This window comes from Lonchura striata, chromosome 2 (assembly GCF_050655825.1).
Source record: "Lonchura striata isolate lonStrDom1 chromosome 2, ASM5065582v1, whole genome shotgun sequence".
NCBI classification, from domain to species: Eukaryota; Metazoa; Chordata; class Aves; order Passeriformes; family Estrildidae; genus Lonchura; species Lonchura striata.
The window spans coordinates 65,315,084-65,336,918 of record NC_140704.1 but is presented as its reverse complement, the minus strand read 5'-3'; the positions used below and the strand labels follow the sequence as shown (position 1 = coordinate 65,336,918).

General features: G+C 40.4%; 1 protein-coding gene across 1 annotated transcript in view; it reads left to right on the top strand.

The window, feature by feature from the left end:
• Window positions 1–21,835, top strand: part of LOC110472633 (uncharacterized) — a 272,197-nt gene that overhangs the window by 79,734 nt on the left and 170,628 nt on the right. The window contains exon 2 of the mRNA XM_085571476.1: window positions 11,385–13,706. Coding sequence (XP_085427602.1) covers window positions 13,545–13,706 — 162 coding nt within the window. The 5' untranslated portion in view covers window positions 11,385–13,544. The remainder of the gene's footprint in view (window positions 1–11,384; window positions 13,707–21,835) is intronic.

The following is a 21,835-nucleotide window of genomic DNA, read 5'->3' as shown; positions in this document are numbered from 1 at the left end:
TCAAAGTCAGAAAGTCAGATTCAAGCAAGCACTAGCATTTGGGAAAAAAACTGAGACTAGACCCATAAAACGGTAGATGTGCAAGATATTTGAAAATTATAATATTAATTTGTGAGTGTAACAACATTCATAGATGGCAGAATCTTAAGGCTTATAAATAGAATAAAATCCCTTCCCAAATCTGATTCCCAATGGAGCAGAATAGACAATACACTGGAAAAGTCATGTTGTTTTTGCCACAGCTCCATTAGCTGGGAAGGGCCATTGAGTGGGATGGCCCTCCCAGGGCTGTTATGTCCACAGGAAACACCAGTACCACCATCAATAACCCCACTTCCAGGTAAAGAAAAGTTTTCCCATATGCATATCATGTTATGGGTTTGGTTTGACTGCAAAGTGAATATTAATAGAAGAACCTGTGTTAAAAAAATGGCAAAATTTGTTTTACTTGCACATTGTGATTTGGAGTTTTCATTTTTCTTTTAAAGTCAAAGGGATATGATGTGACTAGATTTGGTGTGGACTGGTTAACTTGGTGTTGTAGGGTTAACTGTTTTCTTTTTGGATGCTGTGAATTCTCTTGTGAACAGTAGGCATTGCAGATCATAGCTTACCAATATAGGGTGCTCTTGAAAAAATATAGGTATTTTTATTCTTTTCATTATTTGTAGAACTTTGTGTTACATTCAGATTGCATTTTCAGCTTACTGAGTAAATGTATTACTGCAAAGGTTTTGATAATGGCATATTAAGAAACTCACTGATCATAAATGCTGTAGTCAAACATGATAATTTATGCACAGAATAATTATACATGACAAACAGAAACAAGGGCCAATTAGGATGATTACTGTTGTAGTGTCAAATCAAATGAAGTTTTTATCATTCTTGCTTTCTCTAAAATAAATCACAACATAAACCTGTTGGTCAGCATTTTAAAAAAATGAACTGAGCAACTGAATATTGTAATGATGCTGAAGGTTACTGACAAAGTCAGTGCTGGTTATCTGAGATTTAGAAGCCCATTGATTCCCTTTAGAAGGATCTCTATAAATATGGAATAAAATTGACATTGATTTCCTTTTTTTTGGGTGGGAACCCTTGTATTGTAAGATAAGAGATATATCCAAGTGGATTTGATTAAACTTGCAAGACCCAGTGAGTTGTGCAGTTCTTATGTGTATGTTTTTTGGCTTTCTTTCAAAATATATGAACTAGGAGCTCTGTGGCAGCATTGTTAAAGGCTGTTTTTTTAAAAGAAGATGAAACATTGCTAGGTGAAACATGGTGATCTTGTTCTTATATATGAGGCATTCACAGGTAACATGGATTCTCCCAGAGTCAACACTTGTTACCTGAATTATTTTGTTTTGAAAGCTAAGGACCATTTATGGCTCCCTTGTCTGAACTTTTGGAGAGGTCCTGAAATACTTCCATGGTTCTTCAAAGACCCTTTTCACCTCACAATTTATTTTCAATTATCTTTCCTAATAAGAATAGGAAGGATAGGCCTTCCTATCCTTATTAGGAAGGATGGCCCAACTCTGAACTGGCTTGGAAAATTCCCCACCTTTTCTTCGTTGTCTGTCAGTTAACCCTTTTTACCCCAAATCATGGCTCAAGGTACCAGAGGCCCTGTTCTCTCCCAACCTCCTCCAAAACGTTATGCCAGTAGGAAGCCTAAAGCTTAGGGTCACCTGGAAGGGGGCTGGAAAGAGCTGTCTGAGTTATCCAGCGAGGCCTTGGTAATCACAGCTCATGACTAATCCAGAGAAAAATGTCTTCTCTGAGTGCCTGTAGGTTTGGAGCTCTGAGATGCTGTGCCAAAGCCCTCTTGAAAGTTAAAAAGGCTGGTGAGGTGAACTCTGATGTAGGTGTCCTACATCCTTGCAATAGCAGGATATTTTCTAAGGTAGATTACCATGGTGGTTACAAAAATAACAAAGGGACAGGGACAAAAATAACTCCCCCAGTCATTGCTAAATGGATCTAAGGAAATTTCTTGCCTGACTCTAAAATTGAGGAACCAAGTTTAGTCCTGTGCGAGAAGAACATACCAGACAGATTTTTAATTGCTTTAGGATCACCAGTCAACCATGTCTCTACCCATGAAATCTCTTTTCTTTCTCTTTAAAAATCAAGCTAGGCATGAAATAGAGTAGGAGAATAAAAACTGCCTTTGCCCTCTCATCTGCTTATAGCTGACAACTGATAATTTTACTCTAGAGTGCTCCAGTTCCCTTAATAAAAAAAAAAATAATAAAAAAGTGTTCTGGAGCTTCAGGCAGATATTGTAGTGGTGAAGTAGACACATTAAGTGGTGTTTTGCATGCATCAGAGTGTATTCAGCATCTTCCTTTCTGCCCTTTGGAGAAGACCCTTTCCTGAGTGGCACACATTCATTGTATTTTACTTAGCTGAGGACTTACTGGGAATTACTTTACTTCCTAGCCCTGCTGGGTGTGTTTTTGTGAAGTTAAAAATATGACAACAATAAGTCTGATGCAAATTATATCTCCATTACAGCTATTGTGCCAGAGTAGGTAGCACAAAGGGTTTCTAGCTGAGTGCTACCCCACTGAGCTGTGTTGTTGCAGCTTTCTTTGTCCCTGGCGCCTGGGATGCCGGTGTCCTCAGCTGACTCCAGCTGAAATAGGCAAAACAGCTCTTGGCAAATCTTCATGTCCCGCTGCAGGGCTCTGCCCACAGCCAGAAGGGGATGCTCAAAAATGACCTAGCCCACCCTGAGACAGACCTCTGTTGGCACCCCAGGAAATCAGGGTGTGTGACCCCTATCACACCCTGTGAAATTACTCCCGTTTTTTGTGTTTCATGAAAAAGGCAGTTTTCCTTTTGCTAAACTTGGTGATCTGATAAAAGAAAATAATAGTGCAAAATATATTTGTCCTCTTACAGCAAGAAGGGAATACTAAACTGTTATAGAATGTCTCTTTAGCTAGGAGTTCAATGATAATGACTGCAGAGAAGCAATTTTAGTGCTTCCCAATGATTACAGGTTTATAGTTTCATAATTATTTAATGCTTGCTAGATATATCTATTTAAGCACGCTTATTCTGATGCAAGATCTCTTGCTAAGCTAATTTGGAGTGACTCCCTGCCAAATCAATATCAATCTTCTGGCAAATATTAATAAATATTTGTTTGATACCTATTTACAAGTAGGAAAATAATTTTGCTGCCAAGGGATTGTAAATGTGTGAAAAAACACTCTGACAGCTTACTTCACTCACTGTCTGCAAGCCGGCGTCTGCATGCCAAAGTTGGAAGACTAAGATGAAGAACATAATTAAGGAAACATATGAAGGCTAGCACAGGGTTGGAGATTAATTAGCTGCGCGTCAATAATCTCATCAATATCCGATTAACAAATGACACATTGCCCAATGAAACATATTGATTCATTCACACTCCACACTGTTAATAAATTGAAGCTGCTTTGCTAAATGAGAAAGCTGACAAAATAATAGCTTCCTAATACTTCTCCAGTATTGTGATAAAAATGTAAAATTAGCCCAAAGTATACTTAATTTAGCAGCACTGTCACTACACTTATGAAGCTTGTTAGCACAGTAGTGGGGAAGTTGTTTTATCACTGAATTGTTAGAATGGATGCATTAGTATGTGGATGTATGCAAAAGTAAAGATGGAAATATATGTTTGTTTGGAATGGAATTCTTAGATAATGTGTTTTGGCAGAGGTGACATAAACCTTCTATATAAACTTGGGACTGGAGTTTTAATGGGCATTTTTTGTTAAATACATAGAATTAGTTTCTAAGCCTAGTGTTCAAAAACTGGCATTTTTTCTTTCACTCATTTAAGTAGAAGTGGTATCAGTGTTTTGCTTTGTGAAGACCTGATTAATTTTTTTTTTTTATGAGGAAAGTTTTGAAATCTTGAAGAAAGCAGATGTAAAAGTTAAGGCACTCTCTTTTCCCTCCTATGCATTGGGACACTCAATGTGCTCCTACAAAAGAAGCTCTGTATAAAAATATGAAAAATGTCTGCAGATAAAATGTGCTACTTGTCTCATTAAACCATCAAAACTATTCAAAACTAGAGAAAAAATCAGGAACAGAAAACACTGACAGTATGTTTTTGCTATGGGACCAATACTTCCTCACTGGTTTTATAAGGTATTTGAAAGAATACTCTAACAGGACTACTGCAGTAGCAGCTACTTGTTACACTTGAAAAAAGCATTTGTTAGAGGGATGGAAGAACCGCTACAGATACCAGGGCCTGGACTCTTGGTTTTGTGGAAGGGGATATTGTCCATTAACTACTTGGTAAGATCAGTGGGGCTTCGTTTTTACTGGTGGATGCCCCTTCCCACTGGCAGTGGGAACCACTGGGTATGTGGAAGCAGTGTCTGGTTGGTGTCAAGGGCACCCAAAGCATCCAGGGGCAGCAAAAGGCAAAAAGCAAAAGATAGCTTTAGACTTTCAAGTTATCTGGACCACTTTCTAGGAAATTTGGAAAGTTTGAAGTCCAGGGCTCAACCATTTGCTTTACTTTTAAGAATTGCAGTGCTTGTGTTACGACTTTTTTGAGTCATTGTTATGCATTCAAAAAAACCTTAACTGTTAGACCTCACAAAAATTTTATTACTGTGATTAGTGATCAAAAAGGCTCATTTTAGTACTGTCTTGTTGTTGAGGATTGTTCCCCCACAGTGTGAAGTGTTATTTTCAACACAATTTTCAACAAACTGGCTGATGTTTGGTCTGTCCGTAGCTTATCTAACTGTCATTAACTTTTTAGGGCTCCATGATATGCTGAACAGCTTGGAACAACTAATGATTTTATTACCAATCTTAATATTTAGAGTTCCCTGTGGAGTCGTGTATGGTTCTTGATGAAACCATTATTTACAGGATTAAAATCTCAGAAAATTCTGTTCCTTTTACTGCACTGAGATTAACAATGAGATTAACAGATTATCCTTGCAGTCCAATTTGGGATAAAAAAAGGGCTTTATGTGAGATGTAACACTTAATTCATTTAAAGAAACCAGAATTATGTCTAAAATGTCAACAGCCAGAAATGCAGTGTACCAACACCTACTCTAGATCAATTACGGGTAGCCTGCTACTGCAATCTGTTATTATTTAATTTGATTCTGGGTTGTGTTAGGAACAGTCCTTGTAATGAGTAATTATTTGAACATAGAAGTACATGGGTCCTCCTGCCAAATCAGTGGCATTGGTCCTAGCGTTTATAATTGTAAGTCATGAAGGATTCCCTTGTAACCAGTCTTAGGTGAGAGTGTTAGGTGGTTCTATTAGGAGCTTTATCTGAAATGCATACATGAACCAGAGTTTACTAACAGGCAAAAAAAAAAAGAAAAAAGAATATCTTACTGGGTCTCTGGCTATGTTTACAGCCTGCAGCAGTCACTGGGTAAGAATTTCATATCATGAAAATTGTTTCATATTACGAGATTTTTGACACCAGTTGGTCTGATACCAGATAAACTTATATCATGTTTCTCATACACCCACTCTTTTAAAACTTAATCTAAAAATACCCTATTTTCATAGGTATGTTCCATTTTCCGAAGCACTCACATATTAAAAATTAGTGAGCTGAGGTTTGTCTTGACACCTTCAGGCTGAAGGAGCATTTGGAGAAGTCTCTGGTGTTGTGTAACTTCTTGGCATGTGATTTTTTAATCTATGTGACTCTCTTACCTCACTTAAGAGAAGGCAGTGGTGACCATCTGCAGCTTCCACTGAAGGCAATATAAAATTTCAGATCCTTCTGCTGTGATCTGTGGATGCTTTGCATGCTTTGCCCTCATATAAATCACATTAATATCTCTCTCCATCATGCAGATGAGGAGTACCCAGGAACAGTAACTTCTCTGAGGGACGCATATCCACCAGATATCAGGAATGGACTCTGGAGCAGTTCAGTCAATAGCGTAGCTCCTGACAATAGTGGCAATATTTCAAAAGCAGTTAATAAGGGCTAGGATACACATCTGCCTGCAGGGAATGATCCTCAGAAACCAGGAGGAGGAAAACCTAATTGGAAGTGTCACAAAAGGAGGGAAAAAATTAAAAATAAAAAATCCATTGCTATTAGACCTACAGGATGTTAAGACCTGAAGGAAAACTAAGTGAAGCTTGTGAACTTTAGCTGGTGATTGGAGCTTTCTGTCATTTACCTGATAGTCTCTCAATGAAGCTTTGTCTTGTTACCAAAATGGGGATCTAATGGATGTTTTCTTGTGCAATTCCTCTTTCTTTTTTTTTTTTTAACCTGCTCTAGCTGCAGTGCATTTGAATATCTTTATAGTATTTCTTAAACACAACCATGGTTCTAGAAATAATATTAAATTTCATGATGTAGGTAGCCAACTTGGAGAAGCGTGCTCTCTCCCCTCGTTTGATCTGAACTTGTACAGACCATCCAACTCCTCCTACTCATTTCATCTTCACTTTGAAAATGACTAAAGTGAACATTCAAGAAAATCAAATAAGCCCCACAATCGGCACTGCTCCTTGGTTTCTCATCATGCAAAAGTGCTTACAACATCTGACATCTCCAAAATTTTTCCTCAAATGTGTTTTTCTAATCTTAGGGACTGCCTGAGCATGAGTGTATTCAAAAGGTTTTTCTGGGCTTCTTTTCCAGGAAGAATTCTGTCCATTTTTAAGCCTGTGTAAACTTGTGCTATCCACAATATCTCGTGGCATGACTACTTGACACATGCAGGAAGTGTTCCTCTTTATTTCAGATCTACTACCTGATTATTTTGTTGGGTGACCAGTAGTTCTTCCATTGCAACAAATAGTGAGCAATGCTGATTTTTCCAAACCTCCTGCTGTTTTATAGATCTGTCAGATGCCCCCTCAGATGTGTTTTACAGTCAAAGAATTCCAGACTAATTGTTTCTTAGACAGAAACTATTCAATATCTTTGATCTTCTTGCTTTCCTTCTTCTATACTTTTTCTAGTTTTATTGTACCTGCATCTGTGTTCATGCTTGCTATTCTGGCTGTGCATCAAAGGTTGATTTGACATAGCAGAATGAGGTAATGGCTGTTGTCTCTGTAGTAATTGGCAATAAGTTATCAGACTGCCCAACCACAGCCTCTGCTGTACAGTCTGTGGCGCAGTATTTCACCTGTGCCACATTCAGACTTCAGTTCTGTAAGTCATCTAGACAAAGAATTGTTAGTATTTCTGCTACATTTGTAACTGTAGTTTGGTGTTTCCTACCATCTTACTCTTTCACCTGAGTCTATTGTTTTTTCTTGGCATTGGAATATCCTGGTGTATTCTGTTTTGTGCTTTGAAACCTTAGCTCATTAGTTCAGACCGTAAGTTTGGCCGTAATTGGTAATGTGGACAAAAGACTAATAAAAAAAGAAGTCCTAAGCTGCTGTTTCCGCTTCATGCCTTGGTCTCACTGATCGCAGCTGTCCAGTGCTCATCCTCTCAGCCTGCCTTTCATCTTAAACACCTGTTAGTTCTCAAACCAGTGAGGAGGACTAGATGCCTTGTATGGCACGTTTCAACTGAATTATAGATGGGAGGACGATGTGTGATGGTTGCTGTGCCCTAAGAGAGTTTTCTCTAGGGATAGGTTTTTTATTACATCTCTAAAACTCCCTGTGCTATATGACCAGGTATGGGGATACCCTTTTCCTTCCATCAGGGAGTAGCAAGAAGGTGGTGATGTGTTGTGTGGGGTTCAGAGATGAGGAAGAAAGGCTGAATATGCTGTGATGGTACCAGCAAATCCTGTGACTTGTTTGATGAGAGGGTGGAGTTCCTTTTCTTTTGACTTTTTGGCAGATAGAGACCTGGCTGAAGTAATCATAGAGTGATAGAATGGGTGGGATTTGAAGGGACCTTAAAGGTCATCTAGTTTCAGCCCCCTGCAATGGGCAGGGACATCTTCCACTAGACCAGGTTATTGAATGCCTCATATAACCTGGCCTTGAACACTTGTCTCTGTTCTCCATCCTCAATATAGGGCCTGCAAACTTTCCATATGCCCTTGTACTCTGCTTCTTTTATGTCACTTCGGAAAATTAATGTCTTTTCCAGAGTATTTTGCATAAAACTTCCTGACACAGGCACTAATACATGTGGTTTGTCTGGGCAAACCTGTTAGATACATACACAGTATCACTTGAATTGACCTAAAGCTCATAGGGTAAGCAGCAGAAATGCAGTGTTTCCTTCATGTAAACTCTGGATTTTGTGCTATACAGCCTTTCATTGGTTGGTGGTAACTCACTGAAATGGTAATTCTTAGAATTAGACACTCAAAACAAAAGGCTCATTTTAAAATAACCAAATCCAGCAATCACAAAGAATGTAGCTTTTGAAAAAACATCTTGTTTCCTTGAATCACATTTTCCTGCTAGTCCTCAGCCCTTTATTGATGACAGATAGAAAAGGCTGTTGCTTGTGTTAGTTGTAAACTTCCCTTTGTCAGAGCCCTTTCCACCATCTGTCATTGCATAACTGTATGTTCCCAGGTTTGTAGCTCTAATGTGTTTTTGCTGTTTTGTGTACAGTACGTTACAAGTTATAAAAGCTTGAGTAAATAATTCATGTAAAAACCTTTGTAAATATTGTCAAACTGCGGAATAAATGATTTACTAAGAGGTCTCTTGGCTCAGCAGCTTTATTACTGTAACTTGTTTTGTAAACAGCCTCCTCCCCTCCCCCCCCCCCCCCTGTATTTTTTCCATCAAGTGTCTTTGTGTAAATTCAATTGCTAAGCACTACTTAGATGCATTTCAATCACCATAAATAATGCAATGTCAGTGCTTTAACCACCTGGAGACTCCATTCAGAAGTCAACCAAAGGTGCAGTTTGTGTGAGACCCTTAAGGGTATGTATTTTCAATGCGTGTAGAACAGCATACTTCCCACTGTTTTCATAGCTGATTGCATTTGCTGGAGATGGCTCCATCTCAGCTGGAAGGTGGTTTCCTGATAGACCTCAGTTTTCCAGAGAGCTGGAACCTGTGCTTCATTTCATATCCCGTGAATAATCTGCAAATTGTGTTGTGCAAAATAGATCAGAACCTAGGGTTATGAGAGGTAGTCCTGAAAAAACATCAGAGTTTTTTCTAGCTTTTTAATAAAGTGTTGTCTGAATGGTCAGAGGGAATGAAATCAGAAACATTTGTTGTAAATTAATAATATGACTTTGCTTTGATGTATTCATGAGCCCCTTGTTAGCCTTCTGAAAGCACAACTGAAAATGAAATGTTTCTTCAATAATAGTGGAATGGTAAAATGTGTTACATCTGAGTCCTTATGGGCAGGCATAATTGTGTGGCTACATGTGCTTGTTCTGAATTTGTCCTGTGAAATACAACCACACTTGACAGATGTCAAATCCTTGGTGAACAACTGCAGGGATCATGATACTGGGAGCTGTGGACAATCCACGTCATCGTATTGACTCAGAATATGATCTTAGGCTTGAGCCACTACATGTCTGAATATCCATATTGGCTACGTGCTGTTTTTCCTGCTGACTCCTGGATGGAGTGTGCAGTCATGTTTTCCTGACAGGAAGAGACAGGCATTGCTGGAGAGGGCACATCACAGTGGACTGGTGTCACTGCAGGTAGGACAAACACAGGCTCTCATGGGTGCCCTGGCTCTGCAGACTCAAACTGAGGAGAGCACAGCTGTTGGATGAGATGGACACGGCCAACTTGCCTTCTGCTCAAGGGAGACATGAGCTGCAATTGTCCTGCCCAGGCACAAGGTTTGCAAGCATAAGGATGATGGGCAGCTGTGGGGGCAGTTTTAAAGTGATCCAAGGAACTGGTGGAGTCTCCAGGAAAGCAGAGCAAAGAGATTTTGATGGCTGCCTTGGTGAGCTTCTTCCCTTGTCATGCCAACTCATCTCATCATCACTCATGCCACTTCACTTGGCTCTCAAGTTCCATGAAAGTGGACTATTCACTAAAAAGCCTGGAGATCACTTGTTTGTGTCTCTTGGCCATTTTTCTGGGCAGTAGTGCAATCCAGCATAACCCCCCCCACAATAATTGTTCAAACAGATAGATTCAACAACATGTCTTCAAACTTTCCTCTTATGGAAATGATGCTTTCAAAGTTAACTGCTTTGAAGTGACTTTGTGCCAGACTGGTCTGAACAGCTTTTGATGGTCACTTGCAAACCTTTCTGACTCTGAGAATGGTGGAAATAATTCATTAGCTTCATCTTATTATGTCTGATATCAAAGCTATCCAGAAATGGTGGAGGACTGGTTTGTGATTGTAGAGATGGAATTTTTAACCTGTTTTAGATAAGGAGTTGCTCAACTTCTAATGACTTATCTGGGTTCAGGCTCCAAGAAACAGAGCAACTAAGCTTTCAACTAAGGTTGGACTTCAGGAAAGAAATCTCTTGGAGAATGTGGCAATAGATTTTGTATATTTCTGTATGTCTGATGTAATGTGGAAACAAGGCTTTTTAACCCTCATACAAAGAGAACTGTAGTGTCCCAGTGCTAAATGTAACCAGGTACATGAGAAAGAAGCAGCTGATTATGGCAACCTTCAATGATGCTAAGCTGATGGAAGAAGAAATAATGGTGTATCTTCTACAAGTTATTGCTGGTAGTTTTCATAAAAGTTAAGTAAATGAAGTCTGAGTCTCAATTAAACAACATCTTGTCTGTCTTGTGTGTGCAGGACAATACATTGTTTGCTGTGAATAGACCACCCGAGGGCTGGTCATGTGTTTTGGTAAAAATCATAGCTTTGTCAAACAGAGCAAAAGGCATAATTATAGCCTTTTTATATTAAAAAACTCACCCCATTGTAATTATTGTGCATTTCCAATTAGAAATGTGTTAAACTGTTGCTGTTAGAAACTTTAAAAGCATGAAAACAGCAAAAGACCAGAGACAAGACCAAGGACGAAAAAATCCTAAAAGTCATCCAGTCTGATATGGCCACAGAATACAAAAAATGCACTCAAAGGTGTAAATAGTTGTAGTGTGAAATACATGATGTTTAACCATGTGCATTATTGGTGTTATGAGATCTAAACTCTGAAGTCTAGATAGCATGGTGTTTTAATAACTGTGAAATATAAAATGGATGCAGATTGAGAAGGAGGGTCTTTTTGAAAGATCACTTTGTAGCCTCAAGAAGCCCAAATATTAAACCCCTTGAGATTTCTTTTTACAGTGTACAATAGTGCACAGGTATCAATTTTTGTTTTCATACACAAAATTATTGTATCAAAGGTTTTGTTTGGGATGCTCTGTTTAAAACTTCTGTTTGCCTTTCATTGGTTAGTTACTTTAAAGCCTGGTCCTCTTCTGGTGGTGCTTTTCCTTTTAAACTTTTATGTGTGTTACAGGTTAGCCCTTGGAGACTGATCTCTTTTCTGCAATGCACTGTGATACTCTCAGTGGAACCTCTTCCTCTTACTGTGGAGTGGCTCTGCGTGCTCTCACCTGGACACTGCTGCACCCTGTGGTCACCTTCTACTGCTAAACATCTCTGACGACTAGAGAAGGAATTTTTTAAGTTATACTTTGGTTTCCTGGATCTTCCCAGTACTCCCTTGGCTGATGGACCTGCCCAAATGACCTTTGCTTCTCTCTGTTGCATCGCTGGGGATCTCTGTAAGTCCCTAATGGAAAGGGACTTACAGGCACCTGTGGAACTCTGCTGACATCAGGAAATACAAGCCTGATTGTTCCAGTGACCTAGGCACCCTGAGATTTGTTTAGGATGCTTTTTATATCTCCTTGCTGTGAAATAGAAATTAGTCCTGTATGAGCTGGGAGAAACAGATCTTTCTGTGCTTCTGCTTCATTTGTGGTTGTTTGAAGACAAATCTATTGGCTGCTGTGGCACAACTATAACTGGTATTCCCGTGGGGAGGAAAATACAGAGAAAACTCCATTACTTTGGATGAAAAGATAATTTTTGTGCCTACTAATTATGGAACTGAGTCATTGCATCATTTGGATGGAGTTCTCACTTCTTACAGGCTATATATGCAACTAAGTCTTGTAATACTGTCTTGTTTTGGACTTTCATTGTATATCTTCTCAAACTGCCTTGCTTTGTATTATTGTAGCATCAAAGCTCTCAGGCAGGGTCCAGCAACCAAGCATGAGAAGGGCAGCATGCAGAGCAACAAGTATGTTCTAATTCCAAGCATATACAATCCAAGTGCTAGAAAAAAGGTGATAAATAAGAACAAGAAAACACAGAGAAAAAAAAAATCCAAACAATGCATGTGGTACACCAGTAACCCACTCTGGGGACTAGATCTTTAGCATGCATTATAGCAATGCAAGTTTTAGTCATATATTGTTGTATTTATTGATTTTAAAAATTATTATTGCTTTTCTGGATTGTTCCTAACGTGCTTGGCCATTGCAGTCTTCATCTTTAGGATGATGGACTATCTCTTTTTTTGTCTGATCAGTGAAAAAGAACATGAAAGCTTAGGGAAATATGGGACTAATCACTGTCTGTATTTAATTTTCCAAAAATTTATCTGGATCAAATAAGACCCTTAATTTTTGACCTGATGACATTATCAGAGAAGAATTGTAAGTTAGCTGACTGCAGCAGAGTTTCTTGCATTGTTAAAATCCTCTGGGTAAGGCCTGTTTCCACAAACACTTTGATCTCTGCGCCTGCATTGGGGAGCAGGGTTGCAATGACATGGAGAAGTGACAGACACCTTCAGCTGTAAACTTACATAAAGTCAGTTGAACATAAAGATAATCTAGAGCATCTACAGTGAGTGCATCTATCAGCTGGTGCTGGAGGTGGACTGTGGCAGAAAGCCAAAGCTGTTTGCCTGGCACATATTCCCCCATCTGGGCAGTCAGAAGGGAAGAGCTCGTGGGGACTGAAAATCCTTTGCTTTGCCTGTAGGGTGCTACAGGACAGCATGTTAGAATGGGGTTGTGCTTTAACAACTAGGTTGTTGAACACCATAAAATACAACAAGGGCTGTATATAATAGCTGGTGTTCTGAAACCCCAGTGACTCACTGTGTCTCTCCTAAGGAGAGAAAGTCACTGGAGCCACCTTCTGTGGCTGCCTGAAAGGCACATCTTTGCAGGTTCCACCTGGTGCTTCTCACTTAGCACTTGATAAAAATCTTGCTCCTCTACCCACTAACCATGTGCCAAGAAACATCCTTCTGTCACTGCTGGTTCCTTGTGCCAAGATGGATGGACATTGCAGGAGGTTTCATCGTGCTGCTTATCAGCTACTTCTACTTCATGACGCAAGTATCTTCACACTATCAAACGCTCTGGCAGAAATTACCTTTGATTAGTTCATTGTGTGGAGGTTATCCAGATATGCTCTTTGATAGCAGTGCTATCACATTTATTTCCCAAGTAGCAGAAATTATTATTGAAGAGAAAATTAAAAAACTATTTTAGACCCAGTTACCCACTCTCTTAGGCATAGGATGGTGGCTTAACACTGTTTTCTTTACCAGGTTGTTTGTCTGAGTGAGTTTTGGAGAAGAGCATCGTGTCCCATGGAGGAGCTGGAGAGGTTTCTATTGCTGATGGATTTGCTCTGGCACCTGATGTGCGTGCCAGCAGCCATCTCATCGGGGGGACATGGACGTCACTGTCACCATAGAGACAGCAAGGAGGATTTGGTTTCAAGAGGTGAAGAGAAGCTGGGAAGTAGGAAGGTAAGATGGGTCTGTGTCTCAACTCATGAAGGATTTTAAAGCGATGCTGTATTTAAAAGGATGCCACAGTAGAGGAGCACTCTACTGAATATTTATACACATGAGTGGAAATGTGCATCTAAGTATTGCTTCCTATGCATATATTTACATGTACTCTTTTGAGTAGACTTGGGTGCAAAAGAAGCCAGTGCAGGTTTTTGAGAGTCTTCTAGTGTTCAGTTTGTGCTCCTCTGATTAATTCTTCTTTTGCAGGTGATGTAAAAAAAACAACTTGAATTATGTTTAAGCTTTATTTTAAGAAGTCATAAAATATCCACTGCCTCAAGATTTTCTGTTTTGCATAGGAGTTGAGTGAGCTGTGGTGTGTTCTGAATTAATGTTGTTCACTTCTACCCCTTCTTGTGGTCTTCAGTTATGCTCTAGCAATGGTATGGATGTAAAGAAGTGGTGAGTGTTGACAGACAAGGTAGGGATCAACCATGAGTCATTGTTTAACCACATGGGACTTTTAAAGCCTGAGTCTATACTGGCCTGGGACAGCTTGCAGATCTCTCTCTGCCCACTCTTATATCAGCAGATAAAATCACCCCTCCTCAGGGCTTACCCCATCCCTTGAAGATACAACCTCAGTGGTGCATGGACTTGTTTAAAGCTTCAGTTTGCATGCTTATAACCCCAGCGGGGTGCTGACCCCAAAAGGATCTTTCTTATACCTTGGAAGCAAAAGGTAATTCACAGGTATGGCTCTGAGGGGAGTGGTGGCAAAGAGAAAGAAGTGCAGCCAGCAGGATGACAGAACTCTTGAGTAACGCCATAAAAGCATTACAAAAAGGGTGGTAGAAGGCTTATAGAGACTGATAAAAGACCTTGTCTGAAATGCCACGCAGTTCTGGATGCCACTGGAGAGGATGGGGCTGGGTGCCCATCTGATCTTAGGCCAGAGATGCTCAACAGAACCCTTGGGCTTCTCTTGTTGTTGCCCAGCCTGCCACGGCTCAAGCAGGAAATAGCCAGAGTACAGCAGGTTTTTTAACCATGACACACTTGTCTTGACAGCTGGAGGAAGTCTGGCGTGGGAGCCAAATCTCCTGGCTTTGTGTCAGCTCTGGGGTATCTTTCCTGTTTTGGGAATTCCCCGCTGGGGAGGTACTACTGCTGTTTGGAGCAGAGCTCAGATCTCAGCCCCTGGGGCTGTCCACTCTGGGAGACGTTTTTGGCAAGGATACATATTTTTTGCTATTTCTGAGTCTCTTTGACTTTATAAATAGCTATGTGACAAGTGAAATTTTGGTATTCACCCTATGGCTGAATTTTCTGCAGGGATGTTTGCATGTGTGCGTAATACCATTCATATTTATTATTCCTGCTGCTGTCGTCACTCACACATTTTCTGCAAACAGAACAAAGGGCTCCCTTTGCAGTCAGCTCATGGTCCAACTGCTGCAAAAAGACAGTGGAGGGCACAGAGAACGCCTGGGGGGCACAAGGAATCCTTGAGATAACATTGCTTGGGCTTCTCTTGTCAGACCTCAACAAACCATTATAATACGTGTAGGCTTCATGCTAATGAGAGGCAGTCAGGGTGTATGTGAAGAACTGAACTGTCTATTTACATGCAGCTGGGGTTTGCATTTTTGGGGGTACCATTGTTGGGACATGTAGAGAGCTGGCTGACTTCTGTAACAAACTGCATTTTTAACTGATTTTATCTGATGGCTGCTGCGGGATCTTGTCTATCCAGATTTTAGTCATTCACCCTGACTTCTGTTTTAGGAACCTTCTGACAAAATTGATCTTTGGTATCGATATAAAAATCTGTGCTGGTGAACTTTTGGGTTTGACTCACTTTCTGGGATCAGCCTGTGTCTCAGCTATGGTTCACTCTCATCATTAATCATTTGATCATGCTTTTTTGAGAGAACAGAAACTGTGATTTATGTTAGATTCAGAGTTCATCCAGTTCTCTTTCCAGTCTCCCATGGTGGTGGTGGTCTCCAGCTGTTTCAGCGAAAAGAAAAAGAAATCCTGCGTTAGGCAGGAAGGAGATAAGCTCTCTAAGCTGTAATAGAAACTTTTCTTTCTTCAACAGACAAACCATTCTCTGAGAACTTGAATACCAATTAAGATTTACTAGAAAGCCAGATGTTAAGAGGGGAGTTAGATACCAATATTATCGATTTGATCTGAAAGGTTTTACTGATGCAGAAGCCACTTCTGAGTGACAACAAAAGCAGGAGGAGAGAACATAAAGATGGGCTTGACCTCCAGCCTAGAGCCCTGAACTTGGCACATTTAATCAGCTACTCTTCAACTAGAGGGGCTAATTAGGCACTCCTCTGGTTGCTCATCCCCTGCAATCTGCTCTTGCCACAGCGTGTGTATGTTTTATCTGCTGGGGGAGAATTGGGAACAATATCTATTCTAACAAGTACCACCTTTTTTCCCCCTCTCTTGTTAGGGGTGGTGGTAATAGAATTCCTCTGTTATACATAATACCTCTCCTATAATGCTTCTCACTTGACTGCATATAGGAAGTGGTCAAGACCTGCATCTGGAAATTATGCAGTAACAATATACTTTTTTCTTTCTGCCTATAGCAGGAATACTTATGTAGACCAGATTTTTGCTATGGTCTTGCGAGGTGGTACAAGAAGTTAAGCCACAGCAAATATCTTGCTTGTGGTGTTATTGTGTGATATTGTCATGTCTTCATAAGATTTTGAGGTTTTCTTTGGCTCAGGCTGTTAAGATTGGCTGTTGTTGTGTTTTTGCTTTGAGAATAAGGGAGTACATCTTTGTCATCATGCCACTGGGTTTGCTGGCATGTAGCTATTTTACCAATTTGTGTTGAAAAGGTAGGAAAAGGAAAATGTGAAACTGATGCTGGGCATGATTTCAGAATATAGAGATGTTTACTCACTGTCAGCATCTGTGGTGATCATGGCAATCATTGCCCAAAATTAGATATTGCTTTTTCTCTACACACTTCCATACACTGGATTAGATGCTTGGATTTTTCAATTGCCTCTGAGCTCAATGCTTCAAGTGTCACTTAAGATACTTACAAGCCTGTTTATTTTCACCTATGCTCATTCTGTAGAAGTATGAAAGAAGCAAAATAACTGTTCTGAGTGCTCGGTGTTATTGTGGGGGTATACAATCCTTTTCCATGAATCAGTGGGCTGTGTGGAGGGTTTCCAAGTGTGTCTAAATCCTGCTGTGCTGTTGGCCTTTGTCTCAGGTTGGGTCCCAGCCAGCAAGGAATAATTTTCAGGCAATCCAGCCAGGATTTTCCATGTGATAAAGGGAATGATGAAGAACTCTAAGCTCTGAACAGATGACTCAGTGCCTCTGGTGCTGAGTTAGACCTATCACTGTTCCTATTGCAGAGGCACGCAGTCCACACCCAATTTCATCCTCTGCCCACACACAGATGTGTCATCTATCTGTGCATGATTGAAGTGCTCATATCAGACATGTTTACCTGGAAAAATTGTGGGAATTGTCCTAAAAGGTTATCATATGTTTCCAGTTCCTTTCCCCTCTTGTCATTCTGTCCTCTCTTTGGATCTGTTCCACCTTTGGGGGGGGTCCACTTGTGCAAGTAGGTCTGTATAGGAGAAATGATCCTGTATTTGCAGGGCCATTTTTGAGTCATGTCAGTCTAAGAAAATGTAATGGGAAGGACCCAGTGAAATAAAACAATGTATGGAATAGAAACATATCACTTTCCTTATTTTGAGTATAAATGTCTCTTAATGCTAAGTATTCAATGAAAAGATTAGTTGGATTAATGGAATTGATAAGACATATGCTCTTTGTTTTCGTGAATAGCAGAAGTTTAAAATGTGGCTGTCTCTGGCTTCCATATTCAAGTCATGTGAAGTTCTATGAAATTTAGAGCAATGAAATTCATTCACCTTCACCACACTGTGTAAGAGAGGCTGTGATATCATTCAGCTGTTAGGAAAAAGTGACTTTCTAGGCTAAAGGAATGTGAATAGGTGTGTCTTATGGTTTTATATTAAAATTACAAATGTATAAGACATGCAGCCTTCCACAGCCTTGATCAGAATTTCAGTGTATGCTTGCGTGTATCTCTGAGATCAGGAATGCTAAGGTTCTCTGGGTTTTGTGAAAGATGGCATCAAGCCATCCTTCAGAGCACAGGACATCCTTAGGCAAAATACAACGAGGATTTGTCTCAAAGCAAAGGTGGAAGCTGAGGCCTGGTTCATGAGAAGGTGGTTTCCAAGCCACCCTCACTAGAAGGAAAAGAGAAGATAGGATCTTCCATTTGGGAAGAGTTTTTCCAGGTACTGCTGACAGAACAATTGCTTTCTAATATTGAACAACCTAGAACTGGAGGAAAGGAAGATTTCTTCTGTGGAGCTGGGAAAAAAATAGAATAGAAAGAGAGAGAGAATAAGTTTCCCTAATCTCCTTTACCTCTCAGAGACTACAGAATCAATGTCTTCTGAGGAAGGGATACATGAAGGCTTTGAAGAAGACCAAGGTTTAGAGCATTTATCATTCATTTTTTCTTGGTTCACTTTCCTTTTTCTGCCAGTCCCAAGGATTCCCAAGGTAAATTGAAACCAGAAGATTTCAGAGTCCTACTTCTGAACCCAGTCATGGCTGAGTCACATCCTGCCTTACCTGACATTGCACAAATGACCCAGAGAAAACGGCATGATGTGACTCCTCTGTGGTAACTTAAATGAGAAGGATGGTTGTTGGCATTTCTCAACCTGTGGTACAGCAAAATACTTTTTTTGAGAACTGTCAGCAAAGGCCATTGCAGAACAAAGGAGGTACAGGCATTAATCTGAGATAATGATGGACAAGAGGTAGCAGGAGGATCTGAGAAGATGTGAGTCTCTTAACATGTGACAATTTTTACTGGAAAGCAAGGAGCACAGGTTTGACTAGTTCCCAAACAAGTATAAAATTTTTGGCTAGTATTTAAGAAACAACTTACAGTATTAATGGCAGCAATACAAAGGAAAGAGAAAGATCTTTATCAGTAATTTTCACTTTGGCTTTAGTTAACTTTTATATAGCAAAATGTTAAAATACAACTGTGTAAACATATATCACACTGTGTTGTTAGTCTCTGAGTTGAAATATTATCACATAGGAATGGAAACAAATAGGAGCAAAGCATTTAATTCCACCACATCTGCAAGTGACAAGAGGTGTTAGGGGTTGGTGTTGGGGCCATCTTTGTTGGTGATTGGACAGTGGGATTGAGGACAGCCTCAGCAAATTTACCAGTGACACCAAACTGTGTGGTGCAGGTGCACCATCGTGGTGGAGGGGATGCCATCCAGAGGGACCTTGACTTGAGAACTTGAGATGGCATTGTCCAAACTCCATGAAGCTCAAGGCTGAGTATGAGGTTCTGCACCTGTGGGACAATGAGTGGGGACAATCCCAAGCACAAATAGACTTGGGTGGAGAATGGACTGAGAGCAGTTCTGAGGAGAAGGACTTGGGGGTGTTGGTAAGAAACTCAGCATGACCTGACAATATGTTTTTGGAGTCCAGAAGACCAACAGTGTCCTGGGCTGCATCAAAAGTAGCATGACGAGGTCAAGGGAGTTGATTCTGCCCCTGTACTCTGCTCTCAAGACACCCAGCCTGGTTACTGTGTCCAGTTCTGGACCCCCCAATATAAGAAGGGACCTGTTGGAATGAGTCCAGACAAGGGTCATAACAATGATTAGAGGGCTGGAGAGCCTCTGCTATGGAGAACCTCTCCTATGAAGTCAGGCTGAGAGAGTTGTTCAGCTTGGAAAAAGAGAAAGCTCTAGGTAAGCCTTAGAGCAGCCTTCCAGTTTCTGAAGCAGGCCCATAAGAGAGCTGGAAGGTGTTTTTTTACAAAGGGTTGTAGTGATAGGACAAGAGGTAATGGCTTTAAACTGGAAGAGGGTGGGTTTAGGTTCGATATTAGAAAGAAATTCTTTACTGACATTGAGGTGAGGCACTAGAAAAGGTTGCCCAGAGAAGTTGTGGATGCCCCACCCCTGGAAATGTTCAAGGCAGGGTTGAGTGAGGCTTTAAGCAACCTGATCTACTGAAAGTTGTCCCTGCCCATGCTAGGGGGGTTGGAACTGGGTGATTTTTAAGGTCCCTTCTGACCCAAAGCAGTCTATGATTCTTCGAAATACAAACAAGAAGTTGAACTCAGCACAGTGTTATGGTTTTGAATGTGGGACTGTCACTACCAGCAGCCTCCAATGCTCAGGATTTGAAGCACGCTTGCTTTTTGAGTGTAAGAATTGCTGGGAGAACTCAATTTAAAAAAAATCAAAAGTTTTCCACATAAGTCAGAGACTTATCCTCTATGAGTATAGGATGATGTAGCTCTACTAAAAAATTGTGAGTAACAGTCTGTGGAGGCTGAAGTCCTGGCGCAAAATCCCTGTTAACATTCACTGTTTTTCCTCCTGTCACCTAAAACTGTTTCATGTAAGAACAGGCAAATTTACTGCTGATACAAAGCCCTATCTGATTTGGGCTTATGAAAATATGGCCTCCTTCTTCTATATCCATGATCATGCAATGTTTCACACCCACACATGGTTTCTCAATTTCCTTCACTGCCCCTTTCAAGTATCCTTATGTTATATGAAGCAGCTGCTTGTATTTAGTAACTTTCTGCACCTGTGGTGCTTTTGGTCTAGGACACTGAAGTAGAATTTCCTTACTTGGCCATGTTGAGATGCAAACTGTGCCCCTGGGCACGGTGCTGGAAAGTATTCAGTATATCCAGTAGCACGCTTTGCAGATCGTGTGAAAGAAGCTGCTCTCAAGGCATCTCGTCAGCATCAAGGATGAACATTCATGGTCCAACCTGAAGAAAATTCTTTGACACCCTGATATGAAACCAGCTTGTTCCTGTTGCCTGTGTGCCAAAGGAAGCTGTTTCCTAGTAGATGAATAGGGTATGAAGTGTAAATTTCCCATTGAGACCAATGTAATTGCCTTGCATGTTTCAGGAGAAGGGAGATTGTGTGTTCCTGGTCAGCTTGCATCCAGATGGCAGCTTACAGGTGGAGATTTTTTCTAAGGATGCCAGACAGGCTTGTTCTTCATTGTAGCTGAAGCAAGGGTTTTTACCTTGCTGCAACTCTTAAGGTTACTTTCCTTCTCACACCAAAATTAATTTCTAAAAATGTAATTTCCGCATCACAGGAAACCAATGACCCCAGTAGCTGTGCTCAGGTGCAGCCATGGCTGAGTTTGTGGAAAAACTGGGATCCTGTGCCAAACCAGCTATGCTGGGTCAGAGCTTTCCTTTTCTTTCCTGCAACTTTCCTGCACTGTCAAAGTATGTTTTCCTCCAGGGAATGGCTTTGCTGCCATCATGTATTCTCAGTGGCTGTTTCGGAATCTAGTTTCTGATTCAGGCATGGCAGAATCTGGGGTTTGAAACAGGTCCCCCAGCCTGCATAGCTTTCTCAACTTATGTGTCTATGCTATCCATAGCAGTTAAGCTTGGAGACATGTCCAAGATTACACAGTGAACCTGAATCTAAGCCAAGAACTGAATCTTAAGTTTTTCAGTTCAAGTAGAATATCTTGGTTGCTGACACGTGCCTCCTTCCTGTGATTTTTCTGCTTGGGAGAGGGAAAACAAAAAGTTAATGCTTTTAACATATTAAATATCTGCATATGCTTTGTTGTGGGATCTATGGGATAGTGAATCCAGATTCATCTTTTTGTTAAGGTGAACCCATCTTTGAACTTGTTATTAAAGACTGCAAAGTGGTTATAACACTTGTAAGAAGACAAAACAACTCTTTTGAAAAATATAATGTCTATTCTTTTTGCTAATGGGATGACCAGGAAGACTCCTGGTTCTGGTCTGTCCTGTTGCTTTTCAATATTATTGTTGTCAATAATGTTTGATGGAAAAAAGGATTCAATACAGTAAAGTGTCATTATTTGCTTCATAAAACCACTACCTTAAATAATTTATTTGCATGCAAAAGGAAATACTTTCCTTCCATGTAAAAGTGCAGACTTCAGAATCGCTTGCCAAATGTCATAGATAAGTCTACTTTATTGGCATGAAACAGCATTTTTAGGGCAGAATAAAGTGCTAAGAAGCTTATAGTGTG